Raw genomic sequence first — 19,958 nt, forward strand, 5'->3', positions numbered from 1 at the left:
TTCTTCCCAGACAGCAGCCTGTTCCCGCTGCCTCTTCCAGACGTAGTTAACGCTCCAGATGTGCCTCCCGTGGGCCGAGAGCCCCAGCCTAACGCTGCCCGGCACAGCCAGCGCTGGACTCCTACCGAAGACTCGGGCTCTTTAGGCCACGTCCCCAGCCAATCTAGCTTTTTCTTCAAGGGAAAAGGAAGGAAGGAGGGGATAAAAGACAAATAGACAAGTTTAACTCTAGTACCTAAGAACATGTGAAAGAAATAATTCAAGTTACAGACCAGGACTCCCCAGTGTGGGGAACAGGTCAGAGAACACGAAACATGTCAGATATTAACTTATTTACCAAACGGCGGGGGCCAGGGAAGGCAGGTTAAATTTTGATAAATCCTGGAGGTTTTCTTCAGAAGCAGAGACCCTTCCATCCACTCCTCTCTAGACCTGACCAGGTGATTCTCCAGCGGACTATGATACACCAAGGTGGGCTGTCAGAGTGCCTGAGGGGGCCCTCGAGCTTGTTCCCCACCTGGAGCTCAGGAGAGGAGAAGGGGCTTTTCCATGCCGTTCAGATTACTGTGTTCTGGTCCCTACATAAAGATTAGCTGCTTGAATTACCCGGCTTCTCCTGTGAGATCCTCATTCTTCGTTCCAGTGGCCCCGAAAAGCTCAGTATTCGGCACCATGCAGCCTCCTCTGCCCCGAGACTCTCCCCCAGATCAAGCCGGGACCGGTCTCCTTGGTTCTGTTTACCCTTTAAAAAATACTTTTACAAACAATTCTTTCCCACCCATCCCCCAAAGACCCCAATAAAATAACATGGGAGTAGCAGCTGCTTCTACAGTTTTGTTTTGAAATGGTGTTAGATAAAATAAGGGAATAAATAGAGAATGGGTACGAGGCAGGACCGCCATCCCCGGGTCACACTGCCAGAGGGAGTTCTAGGGAAGGCTCTTCGGGGGGCCTGTCCTCGCTCTGCTGTGAGGTCTTCTCCACCACACAGCCCTCTTCGTGGTCCGTGCGGAAGGGGAGGCCCGAGGGGGGCCAGGAGGGGCGCAGGTCTTCACTCTCAGGCTCCTCGGGGTCACAATCTTCGGGCACTAGCGCTTCTAGGGCGGGCGCGTTCCCCACTTCTGATTTACACAGGGCCGCGGGGTCTGTGGGGCCGCAAGCCACCAGTGAGGTAACCGGGAGAGAGAAGACACTCAGATCCTTCTCCTTGGGGAAAGGGGGCGCGACTTCTTCCGGGCCGGGCTCTCCCTTCACCCCCAGGACCGGCCTCTGCTCCACCTGGTAGTAGACCAGGGGCCCACTGTTCAAGTAGGAGGGGCTGTTCGCCGCCGAGGCAGCCGCGTGGTCGGAGTTCTCGGCAAAGCACAGGACGGAGGAGCCCGGGGGCAGCTGGGCCTGGATGAGGATGGGGGCTGCGAGGCCCGGGCACAGCTCCTCGGGCACAGCCAGGGGCTCCTCCAGGATGCACACGCCCAGGCTCTCGATGCTGGAGTCCAGGCTGGCGCTGGAGCCGCTGGAATCCTCCTCCGCCTTGAGCCGCTCCAGCTCCTCCGCGCTCTGCAGGTGCATCACCGCGGTCTCGTTCTCGGCAATGAACTCCTGGAAGTCCTGCGTCTCGGAGCCCTGCGCCCCGGTCAGGCTGCAGCCGGCGGCGGGCGGCTCCTCGTCCGGGGCTGGCGGGCGGCTCACCTGCCGCTTGCTCTCCAGCTCCAGCTTCATGATGGTGTGGAGGTAATGAGTCCGGACCCGGATTGGATTAAATTCGATGCGCCCAGCCATGTTCCCACAGCCATCCCGGGAACAGCCGCATGGGAAGGACATGCGATCCACCTGAGGAGAGGACAAGACGGTTGAGGGAGGAGGAGGAGACCCACAGATTTAGCGACGGGGACGGGGACGGGAGGCAGTGGCTGGGGATTCGAGGTCTTACAACAGGAACGGCCAGGAACAAACGTAACCTGCAGCGCGGCCTAACAGCACCGGTGCTAGTCATCAGACCACCTGCGTCTCAGTTCCAACACAGCCACTAATGCGCGGTGTGCCCTCTAGAAGGTCCCGTACCCCCGGGCAACCTGGGGGCCCAGTCAGGTAAGCATCCAACTCGGTTTAGGCTCAGGCCATGATCTCAGGGTCGTGGAATCGAGCCCTGCACCGGGCTCTGGCTCCGCACGGTCTTCTTGTCCCGCTCCCTCCCCCTCTGCCTCTCCCCCTGCCTGTGCTCGCTCTCTAATAAAGACAATCTTTAAAAAAAAGAGAGAAAAGAAGAAGGTCCTTTATCTCTCCAGGGCTTTGTTTCCTCTTCCAGACAAAATGTAGCTAAAAATCACATCAAAGGGCCTTTCCAGTTAGAAAGTCCAGAGACGCTGCTCTGAAAGCTGACGGTTCTCAGAGTAGAAGACATTTTTAAAAAATATTTTATTTATTTATTCATGATAGAGAGAGAGAGAGAGAGAGGCAGAGACACAGGCAGAGGGAGAAGCAGGCTCCATGCACCGGGAGCCCGACGTGGGACTCCATCCCGGGTCTCCAGGATCGCGCCCTGGGCCAAAGGCAGGCAAACCGCTGAGCCACCCAGGGATCCCTTGAAGACATTTTTGCGCCTCAGAGACTTTCCCAGAATTTACCTAGTTTCCTGAGAAAACAGGCTGGGGCCTAAGCCTACGGACTGCCTTCTGCGATGACAGGGAAAGGAAGCAGAAGATCTAGCTGGTCTAAAGGAGCACATTCTAGGGAAACTAAGGCAAAGTGCCTCAGTTGTGCCGGGGCGCTCTGCTGACGGTTCAAACATGGTAACGGCCAGCTTTTCACCACCTGCTTCATTTTCCTCTGATGGTTTAGGTCTGGGGCAAGTACTGCAATGATTAACCTACAGACCAGGAACACCTGGAAAGGAGCTCCTCTACCTCCTTACCTCCCTTTTGGACCCCCAAAAGGAACAAAAAATAAAGCGTAAGCAAATATGTATATATATATAAATCACAATGTCTTCCTATGATATCAACTTCTAGAACTCTCCATTCCAGTCCTTAGGAACAGCCCAATTCTTAGGACTACTCTCAGGACAGTATAACTGATTCATTATGGGACTTTGGTCTGAAAAGCAGTACTTGGCCAGATACGCTACAGCTATTACCGACCTAAAAATAGGAAAGAAGAGGGTCATTAGGGAACCTTCAACCACAAGGACTCAGCACCCACATCCTCAGTATACAAGTTCCAAATAAATTTCATCTTTTGGGATGGTACTGCTGCTTTCAACGGAAACGCGCCTTCTAAGCGGTCCCTTGTCAAACCAGCGAGTGGATGACGGCTTCCATCTTTTAAGACCCTGGACTCCAGCTCCGCCAAGCCACGTCCAATCCTGAACTACAGGAACCTGACAATTACTTTGGGTTTTACAGAACTGGAGCAGAGGTCCTGTGAGTGTTTGCAAGACAAAATCCGGAGGCCTACCTCATCTCTCTGCTTCCTTTCATCTCATGACATCAGTCCATGTTTAAGGAACAGCTACTAATGTTAAACTCACCAACCCGTCTTCCCCCATCTGCTGACAGCTGCTGCTTACCACTTCCAGGGTGAGACACAGCAAAAGCTAATGGCTCTCTCCACGGCCTAGGAATCCTGCCATGCTTGGCTTTCTCCTTGGTGGGGGAGGGTCGTGGAACTAGGCAGTGCTGCCCGTCATGGGAGTCCACCCGTGGATGACGGGCAGCCTCCCACGTTCACCAGGACCCACATCATGCCCCCCGGACTCCTCTAGCGTGGATATCGCCTCCCAGGCCAACCTGGACTGACCTGGCATTTAATCCCAGCCTGACTACAGGCACAGGCTTCTGGGTCACAATAGAGGCGACAGTCACAACCACACTCTTCCCGCGACAGGCGGATGGCTCTAAGCTCTTGCTTCTCTTCGGCGTCAATGCGGTGGACCCCCGAAGCCCTCAGCAAAGCTCGTCGCCGCTTGGTGGGCAGGGGCTGCAGGAAGAAGTAGTCATCCACCTCCACATTTTCCACATCAATGTCTTCGTCTGAGACGTCATCCAGGGTCAGGCCATCAGCCTCCACCGACTCCACTGTCCCATTCTTGGTCAGCTGCCGGGAGACGGGAAGGAAAGGTTAGCTTCAAGTATTATGGCCAGGCACCTTCTTCTTCTTCTTTTTTTTTTTTTAAAGATTTATTTATTTATTTGTGATAGACTTAGAGAGAGAGAGAGAGAGGCAGAGACGCAGGAGGGGGGAGAAGCAGGCTTCATGCCAGGAGCCTGACGCGGGACTCGATCCTGGGACTCCAGGATCGCGCCCTGGGCCAAAGGCAGGCGCTAAAGCCACCCAGGGATCCCTGAGCAGGCACCTTCTCACAGAGCAGCAGGGTCCAACTGAACTTCCTGCACTGATGGAAATATCCATGCTGCTCGCAGCACACGTGCCTACTGAGCACTGTGAATGCGGCTAGTGCAAAGGAGAACTTCTTAATTTTAGTTCATTTTAACTGAGTCTAAGAAGCCACACGTGTGGCTAGTCGCCACCATACTGGAGAGCTGAAGAGCATAAATCTAGAGCAGGAAGGCAGGAAGCCCGACGTAGCTCTAACACTTGTCAACACAGGAGGGATCACCTTTCTAGGCCAAAGTTTCTCAAAGCCCGTGTCTCCTCTTCCCTCATTTTCCCACAAATACACCCTCCATCCTCAAACTTGTGTCCTGTAACGTCAGCTAAGTTGCCTTCTGACACAGGGAGGTCAGTGGCTGGATGCTCCTTGGATGTATAGATAACCTTGCAAAACACCCTTCAATCTGCACCCTGAAGGACCCAAAACCACATTCGGGGAACAGTAGTACAGGCTACCAGGTCTGTCAAGGACCCTGAGTCCCCACAGAGTGAAGACTTCTCTTCAGAAGGGCTTCACTTCACTGGGAGGAGAGAAAAATGAGCAAATTATTAACAGCTATCCAAGAAAGCCCTCACTGCCAACCCACAGCCTAGAATATACTTTCTCCTTTCTAATCTTTTTTGATTTCAAAGAAAAATGCTGTATGGGGAGTAGGGTGGCATGCGAATACTGAGGTACTATCCACGGGCAGAAGTCTGGGTTCTCTGGGCCAAGACAGACAGAGAGCCAGGCAAGGAGTCTTCGTGGAAGGGCAGGTTGAAGACAATCTGGCTGAATGAGTTCTGAAAACTCACTAGAGAATTCAAGGAAAGAAAATGAGACTTTGTAATTCCCAGAGCTCTGGAAGCTACCAGCAGGATGAGAGCCAAGCTCCTGGAGGGGTTGGCTTATTTCATCAGACCCAGCCACAGGTTAGTGCTAGTAAAGGGACAGCTCCTGGGAGCGAGATGATGCAACGGTGAGGCTCATCAGCTCCACACCTGTTTGCTTGTGGGAAGGTGGGAGAGAGAGGGGACAAATACAGAAGTGCTTCTGGGGGTTTCCTGGCCTGTTAGTTTGGTACCAGGCAGACCCGCGATGAGGGGCCCTTCTGCAGACCTTGGGGACCCTCCTTCTTCCTATTTTGCCAGCAATGGCTTCTTCCTTAGCACCCTCCCTCCTGCTGTCCTCTCAAGGGAAAGAGGTTAGAGATGCAATAGGAAGAAACCCACGTAGATATAAGAATTTGATGTAACACAGTAGAGGTGGCATTTGAAACCAAGAAAGAGAGTCCTCTGGTCATTAGATGATATTGGGATAACTGGATGGGCCTTTTGAAAAATAAATAAGTAAAGCTGTACTAGTAAAGCATACTACCCATAATAATGAATTCCATATGAATAAAAGGCCCAAATTAGAAAAAAGTAATAATGAGGGGCGCCTGGGTGGCTCAGTGGTTGAGTTGCCTTCGGCTCAGGGTGTGATCCTGGGTCCTGGGATCGAGTCCCACATCGGGTTCCCCGCAGGGAGCCTGCTTCTCCCCCTGCCTGTGTCTCTGCCTCTCTCTGTGCCTCTCACGAATAAATAATATCTTAAAAAAAAAAGTATTAGAAAAATGATAGGTAATTGAAGCTCAGGGCATCAGGAGGTTTTTTTTTTCCTTTTGTGACAGCCTGAAAAGGAAAATAAATATTAGATGGTACATCAGAGATGCGAAAGATGTATTTTTTAAGTCTCCCCTGCAGTGTACTGCAGTCAGGAAAAATTTCTAAGAAAAGCAAGCACATTGGCCCTGGGAGAGGGCAAAATAAGCGTCTTCTCTTGACGCGGAAGGATCTATTAGTTGCCACCAGGGCTGCCGTTCGCTAAATCAGCTACTAGGTAGGAATCCTGTGTCGGCCTTGGGTTCACTTAGCTTTGTCCCTAGACCTGCTCCGGGGCGGGGGGGGGGGGGGGGGGGGCACAGAACAGGAGGGAGTCGTGCTGTGACAGGCTATCCCTCTATCAGATCTAGGAGAGAGGTTTCTTTAGGGAAAGGGAAGAAAGCCTTCACTGCAAATGATGAGAACAGTGTTTATTTCCCGGGCCGTTGCTATAGCAGCAGGAAGGTGACAGGGTCAGTGATGGAATTCCTCAGACACAAGAAACGGGACGCCTCGGTGTCATTCCAGTTAGAAAAACAGGTGTGAGGCTCCGGGAGTAGGCTGCGGGAAGGGGAGCGCGCTGTCAAAAGGAGAAAGGAATGAGATGTCGTTAGCTCACGTCCTCTGCTGTGGGTTCTCCAACCACACCACGTTTTGGGGTGGCTCATTCGGGTCTCATCTGCCACCCTGCAAATAATGCAGCCACCTGTTTTAATACAGGTCACGTGTTTGGGGCCCACAAGAAACTTGGCTAGACCTACGGCAGTGTCTCCAGACCTGGAGCCGGGAACTCGTGGGGGGGCGGGGGGGATTTGGGGCCTGGTGCGAAGTATGGCTGTGGAGTGTCGTGCGGTGCCGAGAGCAAGCGGGTAGCTGTAAAGAGCCATCCTGTAAGGCAGGGGTCATCCTCCAGCCTCACTCTTGCCTCCTAAACTTGAGGAGCTGGGGTGGCATCAGATGGCAGGCCTAGAACCAAACTGAAACAGCTATTTGGAGATGCTGTGGTTTACACCTCAAAGACCATCACCTAGAGGTGACGGGGGTTACAGACAGGGGGGCTACACGTGCAGGGTCTAGCAGAGAGAACCTGCTGGTTTGTTTTAAAGATTTTATTCATTTAGAGAGACTGAGCAAGCGAGCTAGTGAGAGAGAACGAGCAGAGGAAGAGGGAGAGCAGGCTCCCCACTAAGCAGGGAGCTCAACACGGGGCATGCTCCCAACCTGAGCCACAGGCAGATGCTTCACCCCCTAAGCCCCCCAGGCGCCTGAGAAAACCTGTTCTGTGCACTGGGACAATAGACAGTCATTTAACAAGAAACTGAAACCCCATGCTTCCTCAGGTTCCAAGGGCGACAGACTTGAATGTTTTCAGGTATTTGCATCTTAAACTTTAAAAAAATTTGCTGAAGGGGCAAGGTTAGGGAATTCTAGGGAAGCCACTTTGCTCTCCTGTGTAGACTCCCCACCAGAGACAAAAAAGAATGGGGTTTCAGACTGAGCTTTGATTCCAGACCTGAGACTTCTCGCTAGAAAGATCTGGAATCTCAACATGCCAAGGGCAATAAGGAAGAAATAAATAATCCAGAAGAAATATAAATAATCTAGATGGTTCCCCACTTTATCTTGGCGCATGGGTGTACCCAGACCCCAGACCCCTTAGGCACCTTCATCTTCTTGGCGTGGAGTTTCTCTTCCTTCAGGTGTTCACGGAGAATCTCCCGATGGTTCACCTCCTGCTCCTGAGCAAACTCACAGAGTGTGTAGCTGCGTACGGAGTTGTGGCGCTGGGCCATGCCCAGCGAGCTCCCACCCTGGCTGGGCACGCTGGTGAAGCCCTGGCGCCGGGCGAAGTAGTACACGGTCACCTGGTCAAAGCGGACATTCTTCCTCCGCAGCTGCTTCTGCCGCTTGAGGATGGATGTGGCTGAGAAGGGAGCACAGAGCAGTTTTACCAACCCTGAAATGGCCTCCCTGGGGCCCACGTTCTTTCTCACCCGTCTAGGCTCAACCGTTGTCCAAAGCGCTCTCTGTACCTTGCGACATGTCCAGTCTTCACATCATAAGCTCACAGTTGGGAGGGGCCCTGAACATCAGCTGGCTCATACCACTCCCGCCACACTGACTTCACCCAAACAGATGACCACAAGATCTAATTTTGGACATCAGCTGGGAAGCGGATCTCTAGGTAATCTTTTCAGGATGTAACCATCTCTATAGCTTTACTGTCCGATTCAACCACTATTAGCGTGTGGCACTTTACGTTACTCAAAATAAAATTTCAAATTCAGCTCCTTGGTTCTACTAGTCACGTTTCCAGTCTCCTGGCACATATGGCTCCCATACTGGACAGTGCAGGTGTAGAAGAACTCTGCTATCATAACGGGGACCTCTGTGGGACGGCGTAATCTATAGCTGGGGTTGGTGTATCTCTTCTTTAAACGGCCTAACGGTGAATACTTCAGTCTCTACAGGCCATCAGGTCTCTGCCGCAACCACTCAACCCTGCCATTGTAGCATGAGAGCAATTCCAATGTATGTGGCTGCGTGCCAATAAAACTTTATTTACAAATACGGGCAGTGGGCCAGATTTGGTCCATAGGCAACCTCTGTTCTATAGAATCAGAAGTTCTTTCCAAGAAATTAACTGAGCCATTAGAATTAAGAAATCTGGAGTTGCCCTAGTTGACCAGGCAGTAATCACTTATGTCCTTCTAGATCTACAATTGTGTGGGACTCTGGTGGGTCAGGGCAAAATCCTGGACCTCTCCTCCCTCAATTTAATTAAGCCCTTCCTGGGGAGCCATAAACCATGGCATAAAAAAAGAAAAAAAAATCAGCTAGAGTAGGTCAGGCCTAAATCTATGATACGAGAGCAATAAAGTCCTCCAAAGAGCGAAGTTGGGCTAAGAGTGGAAAAGATCATGGTTAGCGGAAAATCCCCCAGCTGGAGACAAGGAGCGGTCTCTTTCTCAAGGACTGCAATGGGCTCTGATGCCTGGAGGATGTGGGTGTAGACGGGGTGGCGGGGCTCACTCACGTGTGAAGCTGGCGGTTGTAGGAGGATTGAGGCTGTCACAGCTGTCAGCGCTGTCACTGCTGGAGATCTCATCGTCTGAGTTGGAAACTGATGAGCCCACATCCACATCATCAAACTTCCTCTTGAGACTCGAACCCGTGAATGCATCCATTGGTTTCAAAGGGGCTTCCTTGGGGAGCCCACCACGTTGGCCCCAAAGCCCCTGCTCACCACCAGTTAGCCAGGTGCATTAGGATTCTGCCCAGGGGAAAAGAGGAATCAGCATTCCCGTCCTGAGCCAGACCCCTCCCAAGTCTATACACGCAGCTCTCCAAATGAAGAAAGTCCCTGAGCTAGCACTGAGGTCTGGTCTCTCGAGACTAGGTCATTTCTTTACTTATTCTGGCCAATACTTTCCTACTTTTGTTTCCCTTCAGCCCCTGCGGTCTCAGTCATTCGTAGAATAACGAGATGAGTAACAGCAGCACCTTTCCGAATAGAGTGGAGGCCTCTGGTTCCAAGCCAGCTGGGCTCTGGGTTTCATTAGCCCGGGGAATAACGGGAATAACGGTAGCTGCTCCGGTGCGCACACAGGAGCGCTCTCCAAGGGGCCAGTGGGAGGGACTAGGGATCAAAGGCAGAATTAGGCTGTGCCTAAACCTAGACTAGATCCAATTATTTTTCCTAGTGAAAATTTAGCCTGGCTTTTCCCAAAGTGTATATATTAAATAAACTAGTTCCATGGATATTAATAGCTTTACATGGCAATAGGGCTGGTGTGTCCAAATAGTTTAGACAGATGCTTAGGAGAGGACTGCGTGGAGGCTTTTAATATACTAATGAGCATGGTGAAGGGTGAGAGCAAACATAGTGCACACAGGGGTCCCCACACCTCCTTATGGAACCCTGTGTTTCCAGAGTATCTTGGGAGCAAAGTGATTCTTGGAATGCACTTTGGGAATTAATACGCTCTAGGCCCTAAGTTTCAGAGTATATCAGAAGCCAGGGAGACACTTTACCCAGATCTTCACAAGGGTGAAGTTTCTCACCAGGCTCCCAGAAAGGTCAAATTTGGTTCTAAAGAATGGACTGAAGATTAGAATCTGCACTGCCTTCAGAGCCCAGAATCTTTTCCAATCTCATTCAGCTCCATAAAATAGGGCTCAGCTGGTCTATCATCATCCCCTGTGCCAGGACAACTTAGCTTTACAATCTTAGCCCTCTGTAAAGAACCCGGCAAGGGGAAATCAAATGGCAAAAGAAGGGACAATTGACTATGGTTACGTCAATATGGCAGGCAGCGTTTGCAACATGTCACACACACAGAGTCTGGGATAGTCCATTTCCCAGGTACACATCTTTCTCCTTCTCCATCTTTGGACTTAAGTTCCTAAGAATATGAATCTGCTGGACAGAAAAGCTGATAGAGCCGGAGCCACATGTGATGATACGAAGCCTCCCTGCTTTGCCTCAGTAACGCCAGAAATCTCCCCAGACTATGATCTCACTAGTTGCTAATTATGCAGCAGGAATAACAACACTGCCCAGAAAGACAGGGCTGCATTACTGCGGAGCAGCTACCCAGAATATACTGTGGTGTCAAGAGATGCCGGCTACAGAGCTGTTTTTCTGGACTGTGTCTCTCGGAAGCAATTTGCCTGCTCTTGGATCAGCTCTACATAGTCAACCAGACCTAATAAGTACTTTAGCGAAGATATTTCCTGATCTGTCTAGATCTCATCAAAATTCTGCATTTGAGTCACAAGATATACCTAAGAAACCTCAGCCATCACAGGTCTCAGACAAGCACGTTCCTGAAATAAATTTGGCCAGGGAGGGGGGAAAAGAAAATCAAGTACTTGTTAAGAATTGTAATGAAATTTAAAAACAAATCTAAGGTGTCAATTCTGTTCTTCAGGTTACTGATCTTACCATTAGAGGTCACATTCCTAGGATATATTAAGAATGGAGAGAGCCAGGGACCTTTTAATGGGTTAAGATTTGAGCTGGGTTTAAAGATACCTATTAACTAACAAATTTTGCATTCCATCCTATGGGGGTGGGGGTGGGGATGGAGGTAATCTTTACAATGGAGAACTTATGTGAGTGGGATAAAAAAAAATAAAGGAGAATAATGTTGACCACTGAATTGAATTTTTCCTCCCCACTTAAAAGCTTTATCAACCACATGAAAACTCAGACTGAGCTGAAAAATCTGCTTTCTCAGAAAGGGCTTAAGTCCAGCTTCAACTTTAACTGAGATCTCTAGTGTTGCTACTGGGAAAGTGGCTTCTTCCTCAGTCTGGAAGCATGCAGGGTGTTATGACTGGAAGCAAATGTGCAGTCCTGTTCTTTCCTCCAATGTGCCTTTGCTTCCAGTAGGGTGGCTTCCCTCTAAGTATTTCTCTGTAAGCCCTGCATGAGGCTGGGTTTGGTCCAAAACCATCTTTATTATTAAAATTCTCACTGTCTTAACCCAGTTGCCCTCAGGGGTATCACTTCCTCTGGTGCGGCAAGGATTGCTGGCTGCTTGTTCCATTCTCCTTTGCCCTTTTTTCTATGTCTTCCCCACTTCCACTTCTGGAATAGTGGCTTCTGGGCAATGATAAGAGATAGGTAAGAAAGAGGAAGAAAAAAAAAAAAAAAGAGAGAGAGAAAGAAAAGATGTGAAACCTTGTTTCACATGAGATGAGATGAGAAAGATATTTTCCTTTCTCAGATGAGAAAGATATTTTCCTTAAAATGCCGGAGAATAATCTGAACCCATGGCTACATATGGAAATGATGTGCGTACTGACTTCGCTCTCCTCACCCTGGCCAGGATCCATCTGATTCGCTTTCCGACACGCACCCCATCATATATAATCCATCAATGCTGTCCTGACCACAGTATAAGTTTCAATTTCAACCCAGCCTTCCTTGTCCAACTCTGGTGTGAACCTGACTCGTCAGGAAGAGATGCTCATTGGGCACCAAAAACAAACCTCCCATCCACTTCCACAGTGGCCTGAAGAGACCTTTCTTTGCAACCGAAACAACTAGAATAGGTCCCACAATTTCCAGCTCATCCAATCAACCTCTTTTTTAACTGATTAGAAATCAGTCATTCCCACCTCTCTCGACCATTCACTGGTAGAGGATCAATGCCTGTGTTCAAGAGAAACAGTTGTGAGTTATACTCCGAGCCCTTAAACCCATACAGAAATCATGAAGGTGAGACTGGAAATGCAGGTCCTAAGTGACAGTTAACTGCCAAAATGACCAACTCAAACAACAAATGCTTTTGGAGAAAAGAATGCGAGCCCCTATAAAAGCTTTTTAATGCCAGTTAAATGAAAGGGCAGCTGACACTTTCTGGCTCCCTGCCTTATGGCCTTTTCTCAACTGTTTCTAGCTGAATATTTCCCAAAGGTATAAGAAATACAGCATATCCACGGTAAACAGGAGATACGCGGCTAGCACCAAATAAAGATCTATAGCATATGTGCACTTTAGTACTGGATCTAAGCCTTTTCAGGCCTGTAGGATTCCTTTAACAATCTGCCCAAAAACAACAACAACCAAAACCCCCCCAGCTTTTGTGAGGCTAGCAAAAGAGGGATCACCCAGAAAAATTTCTGTGGATTCAAAATGTATTTCCAAAGTTTAGTAATCAAGGCCTCTCTCTTAAAGGAGTATAAAATACTAATTAAGACAAGGTATATCTCACAGGAGAAAGCCTCTCCAGGCCACTGGAATCCAACCTTCTTGGAAAGGTCAAGGGACCAAAATCTCTGGTAAGATTGTCAGGGTTATCTTCGGTAGCTGGGTTAGAGGAAGGAAGGCTTGTTGCTAAGTGTTAGGATAAACCTGAGTAAGATGACCTGACCTGTTTCTCCTTTTACAAGATATTGCAGTTGATTCTCATATACCATGAATTTCATGGATCCATGTGTCCTTGAGATTACCAGGATCATGAACTCATAAAGTGCTTGAGTGTAAACATACTGTTTAGGTATTTTAAGGAAGCCCCCCCTTCCAACCCTCACTGTTTTTTGTTGTTGTTGTTGTTGTTTGTTTGTTCGACCCGTTCACTGACACAAGGTTAAAACTTGGCTTTCCACGTCTAAACTACCATGGTAGGGAGGACACAAGATCTTGGTGGGAGACCAGGAACATGATGCTGCAGGAACCATTAATTCTCAAGGATATCCAGTCACTTCTAACTCTGGCGCACACCAACCTCCTCCTGGCTTTGGAGATTAGCAAGATGTGAAGTCGGTAAAGAAAATGAAAATATGAACCAACTATGGGTTTACCTGAAACCGAAAACGGCAGGACAAGAGGGACACACTGTGTCTCTCGGGGATAACTCCTAAACATTTCGCACTGGAGGGCGGTCTGTGTGTGTCACACTGCCACTCTAACCCCTTTAAAAGGATAAATCAAGACCATGGCACTCAAAGGGATGGATGGCAGTCAGCTGCGTGTTTGGGCCTGTGAAAAATGATCGAGCTGGGAGCCAGGGCAAGGGATGCTTTCGTCCCCCACCCCGCCACCCCCCACCCTACACACACACACAACGCCAGCAAAAAAAAAAAAAAAAAGAAAAGAAAAGAAAAAATGGGAGAGACATCAGGAACCTGAGCCGAAAGGACAGGTCAAGGCATCGGGTCCCTTTAATGGGCACCCCTGCTGAGCCCTTGGGCTCCCGGCCCATTTCTCCGATGCCCGCTCACCTTCCCGCTCATTCCCAGCGTCTGCGGCCCCTGCCCAGCCTTCCCCATCCCTTCCTGCCTGCTACTCACAAATTCCCCACCACTCCTCCCACATTTTCCCCTACTCGCCCTCCCCTTCCTTCACTTCCCTCCATCCCCATCGCCTCCACTCCGCTCCGCGCTCAACCCTCGTCCGCAACCCCGCCGGCTCCCGAGCCGCCCCCGGGTCGTGCCCCGAGCTGCCCCCGCAGCCGGGGCCCGCGTCCTCCGCGCCCCGGGCTCCCACGCCTCTCCCGACCGCTCCTTCCCCGCGGCGACCCGGCTCCCCGCCCCCCGACCGCTCCCGAGCGAGCCTCCCCCGTTTCTGACCCCTCCATCCGCGCGGCTCCGGGGGGGCGGGGGGGACCTCTGCTCCACAGCCGCCCGCGGGCCGATCCCGAGAAAGGACGAGGCGGCACCCTCCGCCCCGCACCCCCAGGCCCATTACCGGCCCCGCCGCGGCTGCCTCCTCCCGTGATGGTCTCTGCCGCCCCCGCGGCCGCCGCCGCCGCCGCCCCAGCCCGGGTGGGAAGCAGAGAGGACAGAGCGAGTCCCGGGCCCGCGGCGACGGTCGGGGAGTTCCCAGGGCGGCAGGGCTGGGAGGGAGGGCGGGTGGGCAGGTCGGCCGGCAGGCGGCGGAGGGCGGGCGGCTCCAGCGACTCGGGCGCCCCCGGTAGCAGACGCCCAGAACCGCCCCGGCTCCGGCTAACAATAGGCTCCGGCCGCAGCGCTCCGGCTCTTATAGGCGCCGGCACGTCCTGCCCGAGCCCCGGGGCAGGCTGGGAAATGGAGTCTGCGTGCCAGCCCCCCCCCGCCCCCGCGGCATGCCGGGAGTTGGAGGCGGCGACCGGCGCGGAGCCCGGGAGCCGCCGCCTGCGGACGCGCTTCGGGGGCGACGTCCTCGCTGCGCTGGAAGCTGGGAAAGCGAGTTTGGCGCCGCTGCAGCCCTTCGGGCAGGAAGGGGGACAGCCCGGGCCACAGACCTGCGGTGACTGATCGAGGCTGCCCCCGACGCTCCCCGTTCCTCTCGTCAGGAGCGCACTCCCGTGCGTAAGGCCGTAACCGCCTCAGGCTCGCCCCTGGGCGCTGAGGCGGCCGCCGGGGAACGGCGGCGGGCAGGGCGCGCCTCGCCGCGGCGCGTGTGGACCGGCGCATGGCTTCCTGTCAAAACCGATCTTCCGTGGTGTCCGAGCCTCACAACTTTGCGACTCATTTTCCAGGTGTGGAAAACGGCGTCTGATGCGGAGGCCGGGAGTTCTGCCAGGCCCCCAGCCCAGGGCCCCCTCAGAACGCAAGCCTGGGGCTCCTCTTTGACGTGTAAGGCCCCGCTCTGTGGTAGGTGCCCCGGGCGCCCCTCCCGCCCCTCCCCCACCACGGCTCCGCGCTTCCCTCTACTTCGCCCCTCCTGGACGAGATTTTACTCGTTTATTCACGAGACACACACGCGCACGGAGAGAGGGAGCAGCAGGCTCCACGCAGGGAGCCCGACGCGGGACTCGACCCCGGGTCTCCAGGGTCACGCCACACCGCTGGGCCCCCCGGGGAGCCCCGGTACTGTTTCCACTACGTTGGCCCACTAGCCTCCCTGCAGTTCCTTCAGGGACGGTGCTCTCCCCTCGGGGCCTTCTGCCTGCCCCGCTGTCCCTAGCAGGCCATGTAACACAGTCCTTCACCTAATTAGTTGCTGAAATGTCCCCATATCAGATTTTCCTTTAACCGTTTTTCTGAAATGGCGCTTACGTCTCTTCTTAGCATTTACCACTTGATGTATATTTTTTCAGTCTTCTCACAATTGACCAAATTCCAGGAGTCCTAGGAATTGCTTTGTTTATTGTATGGTGAGCAGCACCCCGTACAAAGCCTGGAATTTGACATTTAGGAACTCACTAGATGTTTACTGGGTATTTATTGGTTGGATGGCAGGACTTAAACTCAAGTTAGGGTGGTTCCATAGCCTAGTGCACCTTTCACTGCAACCAAGAACTACGGAGCCAGATCTGGTGGCTGTCCAAGGCTTCTCTCGGCTTTATTTTATTTTATTTTATTTTTAAGTTATTCATGAGAGACACACAGAGAGAGGCAGAGACACAGGCAGAGAGAGAAGCAAGCTCCATACAAGGAGCCCGATGCGGGACTCCAAGCCGGGACATCCGGGATCGCGCCCAAGGCCAAAGGCAGATGCTCAACCGCTGAGCCACCCAGGCATCCCATCTCTCAATTTTAATACTAAGAACTGGCTTGGGACAAAATGCCCCAAATCGCAGTCCTCCCGCCTCGGTGACATGAGAGGCTCCATGAGGCCAGGAAACAATAGTGCAAGATGAAAAAGCAGATCACAAAAAAGCAGGCCTTAGCTTACCACGCAGTGATCATCTCCCTATCTGCTGAGATTTAGGTATAACACGTGTTCTGGAGCCAGACTGCCTGAATAAAAAACCCACTCCTCCTCCATCAGTAGTAGTATGACCCTTGGCAAGGTATGTAACTTCCCTGAAACTTAAGCTTCCTCATCTGCAAAATGAGGAAGACAGTATGTAGCTCAAAGGGGTTCGCGAAGTTTACTTAATATGGTATAAAATGTTCACAATATAGTCAGTGCTATGTAAATTTTCATGATTGTCTTTCCCGGACACACAGATCATAACCGCTCCAGGCTACTCTGTAGAATCAGTGAGCGGAGTTATCAAATACTAGCCAAAAGGCCACACTGGATAGGTTAAAAAAGCATCTCATATGCCCACACATTCACAGTTTGAATCATGGAAATTCATCAGGGTACCATTAGCCTCAACGCCCATGATTTGTAGGTTAATGACACCAGGATAGCCAAACCGAAGTTAGTGCATCACTTGAAAACACAGCAGAATCCAATTTGGCAGTAAGCTCTACATCAGTCGGCAGTTCACCTGGACCTGTAACGTCACAACTACAGATCATAGAGCCACTTGTTCACCATATTTCATGGTCTTGGTAGAATCACTAGATGAGTTACTACAATGGTGCCTCTGCCTCCTGCCTTAGCAGAGCCTATAGAGGCCAAGTGACCAGAAGCTCAAATGCAGAATAGAAACTACAAAACCAAAGTGAAAAGAAATGCTAATAGCGTTTGATCTGCCCAATACTAAATGTTACTGCTGTGTTTCAAATCACCTGCAACGTACGTATGAACCAGCTCAGAATGCACAAATCACGAATGGGTGGTTTGTTTTTGGGACAAAAATGTCAAAGCAGAACAGGAAGAGATATAGAACCAAGATCATCAGCCACAGATGAAAACCAAAGGTCAGATTTCATGTCCTGGGCAGTGTTTACAAATCTGTCTTGTAGTTATGTCTCTACACATAGAGGTGATTTTGTAATCAGTAGTATTCTAAGTTTATTGAGCAATTGGATTAAGGGTACTAAATACAAAAGAAAACTGTTTTATGCTCAGTATTCTTTTAAATCTCCCAAACAATCCTATGAATTAAGTATTATCTCCTTTTTAAGATGAGAAAGTTGAGGTTTAGGAGAATATTTTGTTCAAGGTCACATACAGGAAGAGCGAGATCTGAGATTTGAACAGAGGTTTATCTGACACCAAAGTATATATTGTATCAACTATTCTTTACCACCAAAACAAGAATACACTCCCTGGAGGGGAGGGCAGGGGAGTTGGAAATTAATAGGTCAGAGGATACTATGTGTAAGCTGCTGCTGCTGCTTTTTTTTTTTTTTTTTTTTTAAGATTTTATCTATTTATTCATGAAAGAGACACACAGAGAGAGGCAGAGACACAGGCAGAGGGAGAAGCAGGCTCCATGCAGGGATCCCGGGACCGGGATCATGCCCTGAGCCGAAGGCAGACACTCAACTGTTGAGCCACCCAGGCGTCCCCTGTGTGTGAACGTCTTAGAGAAAAATAGTTAACCTGTAGATTTAGCCCTGAGGTTGACATTACCTTACTAATTTATATTTAACAATAATCCAGATCTAGAGAGGCAGGCACCTTCCGTGACTAGTTGCACAACAACAAAAAGATCAGTATCAGGACTTAAAAGTGCCACAGCAATTTAAAAGCACAAAAAACAGAGAAGCTGCATGCTTCAGGAAGATTTCAAAAAGGACACACACAAATTGATTAATATAGGTGCAGAACACACACTCTACTTAAAAAAGCAAAATAACAATTAGGTTTAAGGAGGTAGAGTGCAGGGGGTGAGTTTAGTGAGGGCAAGCTTGATAAGCCTAAAAGAAGTAGATGAAAATTTGAAGTTATAAAGATATGTAGGGAAAGATAAATTTAAAAAATCAGACATTAGGGGATCCCTGGGATCCAGTCCCGCATTGGGCTCCCGGCATGGAGCCTGGTTGTCCCTCTGCCTGTGTCTCTGCCTCTCTCTCTCTCTCTATCTCTGTGTCTATCATGAATAAATAAACAAATCTTTTTAAAAAATGCTTTTCTTAAAAAAAAAATCAGTTCAGAGAGAAAACAGGAATCTGAAGTAATTAAAATGAGGAATGTTTACCTCATCTTAATACAAATATATGAAAACACAGATTCCATGAGAAATACTGGTTAGTACTCATGCCCCCAAAGAGCCCATACAGTACAAAATAGTATAATAATATAAATACAATAGTGTTTTTTAAATATCAAGTTTCCTTATAATTTATATTAATGCAACTGAAATTTTTAATTCATTGAGACCTTTTAAATCTCTGAATTAAAAAAAAAATAAAAAATAAATAAAATAAATCTCTGAATTAGAGAATGCAAATGCTAGACTTAGGTACAATTTGTTGGCTAGGCCTGTATTCTCAGGAACAACACAGAGGAGATGTAAAAGTGAAAAGGAGAGATGAAAAAGGAAGAAGTGGAAAGAGATGTTTAAGGTCAAAGGTAACATACAAGGTCATTAAATGAAGCAAGAAGGAGAAATAAAATATTCACAATACAGAAAAATAAAAAACAGATGCTGGGTCACATAGGGCATCTTCTTTCCAGTTCATTCCATTTTGTAGTGGTAGAAAATTCTTCCTCATTTACACCTTAGAACTTGTATAATGAAACAAAAATTTAATTGCAAAACTAAAAATAAATGTTCTAGCTTTAGGGAAAGCCTTAGCCTACAACTGAGAACATAGATCATTTCTAGGAGAAGCAGAATGGTGCAGGATACTCTGTATGAAATGGTACATAAATGATGCAGCTAGGTGGGGCGTTGGTAGCATTCCTGTTGAGATGGGAGTTCTTGTAACGGGCCAGTAGAGGCCACAAACAGATCAAATTCCTATAGAGGAGCCATCCATAGCCAAAGAAGCAGAAGGACAATTCAGTAAAATGATAAAACAGCCCAACTTCAGCTCTCTGAGGAAGCTATCTGGAATTGTTAGGTATTGGCTGGAGAAAAAACAACTATAGTGAAGAGTGATTAAGTTCAGTCTTGACCTCAAATATTTACACCCCAAATTTGTATTACTTTCAAAACCAAAAGCTGAACCTTCACTCAGTCCTTCGCAGTAGTTTACAAGACAGCCCGAATCTCTGCAGCACCCCTGTACAAGACTTGCTGAGAATACTTGGGGACAAAGGGTTTTCAGAACACTCCTCCATTAGGCATAAATTAGAAAGGACTAGTTCCATTTTACCAAGCCTTCTTCACTCACCAAGCTTCCCAATGCTTCTTCAACCCAGTGGTGAAATCACACTCTACCCCTCACAGCACACCTAGTGCCTGACTGTGTCTGACGTCCAGAAATCAAGAGTATCTGCCCCTTCGTGTGGACCTCACTGTCTCAGGTCTCTCAGGCTCTGGTTGTCTTGTATTTGTTGTACTGTACTCTTTCAGGCACTATGACCATTTCCATTTCCCCTCCCTTTAAGTAGCTTCCTGAATAAATCATTTATGGGGTAAACATTCTGACTAGGCCATAGTATTGGACAACCTTATTATTTAACAGCCATATTTATGTAACGACTAGTACCTAATCCTTGAAGTCCTGCAATGACCTACCCTCTCTTTTATTTCCCAATAACTCCCTTTTAACTATCAAGTCTTTATACAGCTGATTCTTCTAGATACAATCCATCCCTTCAAGGGAACAGTACATACAATACTAAGTTGAATAGGAACCTACTGCACTTCTCAGGAGGGCCTAAAACCTAACCGTTCTCCTTCTCAAATACCCTCACTCTAATAAAACCATTAAAC

At 49.4% G+C, this 19,958-nt stretch overlaps 1 protein-coding gene across 3 annotated transcripts; it reads right to left on the reverse strand.

The window, feature by feature from the left end:
- Positions 1-821: 821 nt before the first annotated feature.
- CSRNP2 (cysteine and serine rich nuclear protein 2) lies at positions 822-14,473 on the reverse strand. Of its 3 annotated transcripts, none has more exons than XM_041736067.1 (5): positions 14,213-14,473; positions 9,050-9,286; positions 7,677-7,936; positions 3,796-4,092; positions 822-1,830 (listed from the first exon to the last, which is right to left on the reverse strand). In XM_041736067.1, exons 2-5 carry the CDS (start codon positions 9,198-9,200, stop codon positions 910-912), a joined length of 1,629 nt encoding a protein of 542 aa, XP_041592001.1. In that variant the 5' UTR covers positions 9,201-9,286; positions 14,213-14,473; the 3' UTR covers positions 822-909. The 3 variants fall into 3 exon arrangements, with proteins under 3 accessions (XP_041592001.1, XP_041592002.1, XP_041592000.1); XM_041736068.1 differs by having other exon boundaries at positions 14,095-14,473; XM_041736066.1 differs by lacking the exon at positions 14,213-14,473 and having other exon boundaries at positions 9,050-10,788.
- Between the last annotated feature and the right edge of the window lie 5,485 nt (positions 14,474-19,958).

Source organism: Vulpes lagopus, chromosome 21 (genome assembly GCF_018345385.1).
Source record: "Vulpes lagopus strain Blue_001 chromosome 21, ASM1834538v1, whole genome shotgun sequence".
NCBI lineage: Eukaryota > Metazoa > Chordata > Mammalia > Carnivora > Canidae > Vulpes > Vulpes lagopus.

Coding starts and splice junctions, on each gene's coding strand:
- CSRNP2 (XM_041736067.1), bottom strand. CDS start 9,200: ATGGATGCATTCACGGGTTCGAGTCTCAAGAGGAAGTTTGATGATGTG. Junction 4,093..7,676: donor TCCACGCCAAGAAGATGAAG/GTGCCTAAGGGG, acceptor GTCTCCCGGCAG/CTGACCAAGAATGGGACAGT. Junction 1,831..3,795: donor AGGCTGGGATTAAATGCCAG/GTCAGTCCAGGT, acceptor TCCTCTCCTCAG/GTGGATCGCATGTCCTTCCC.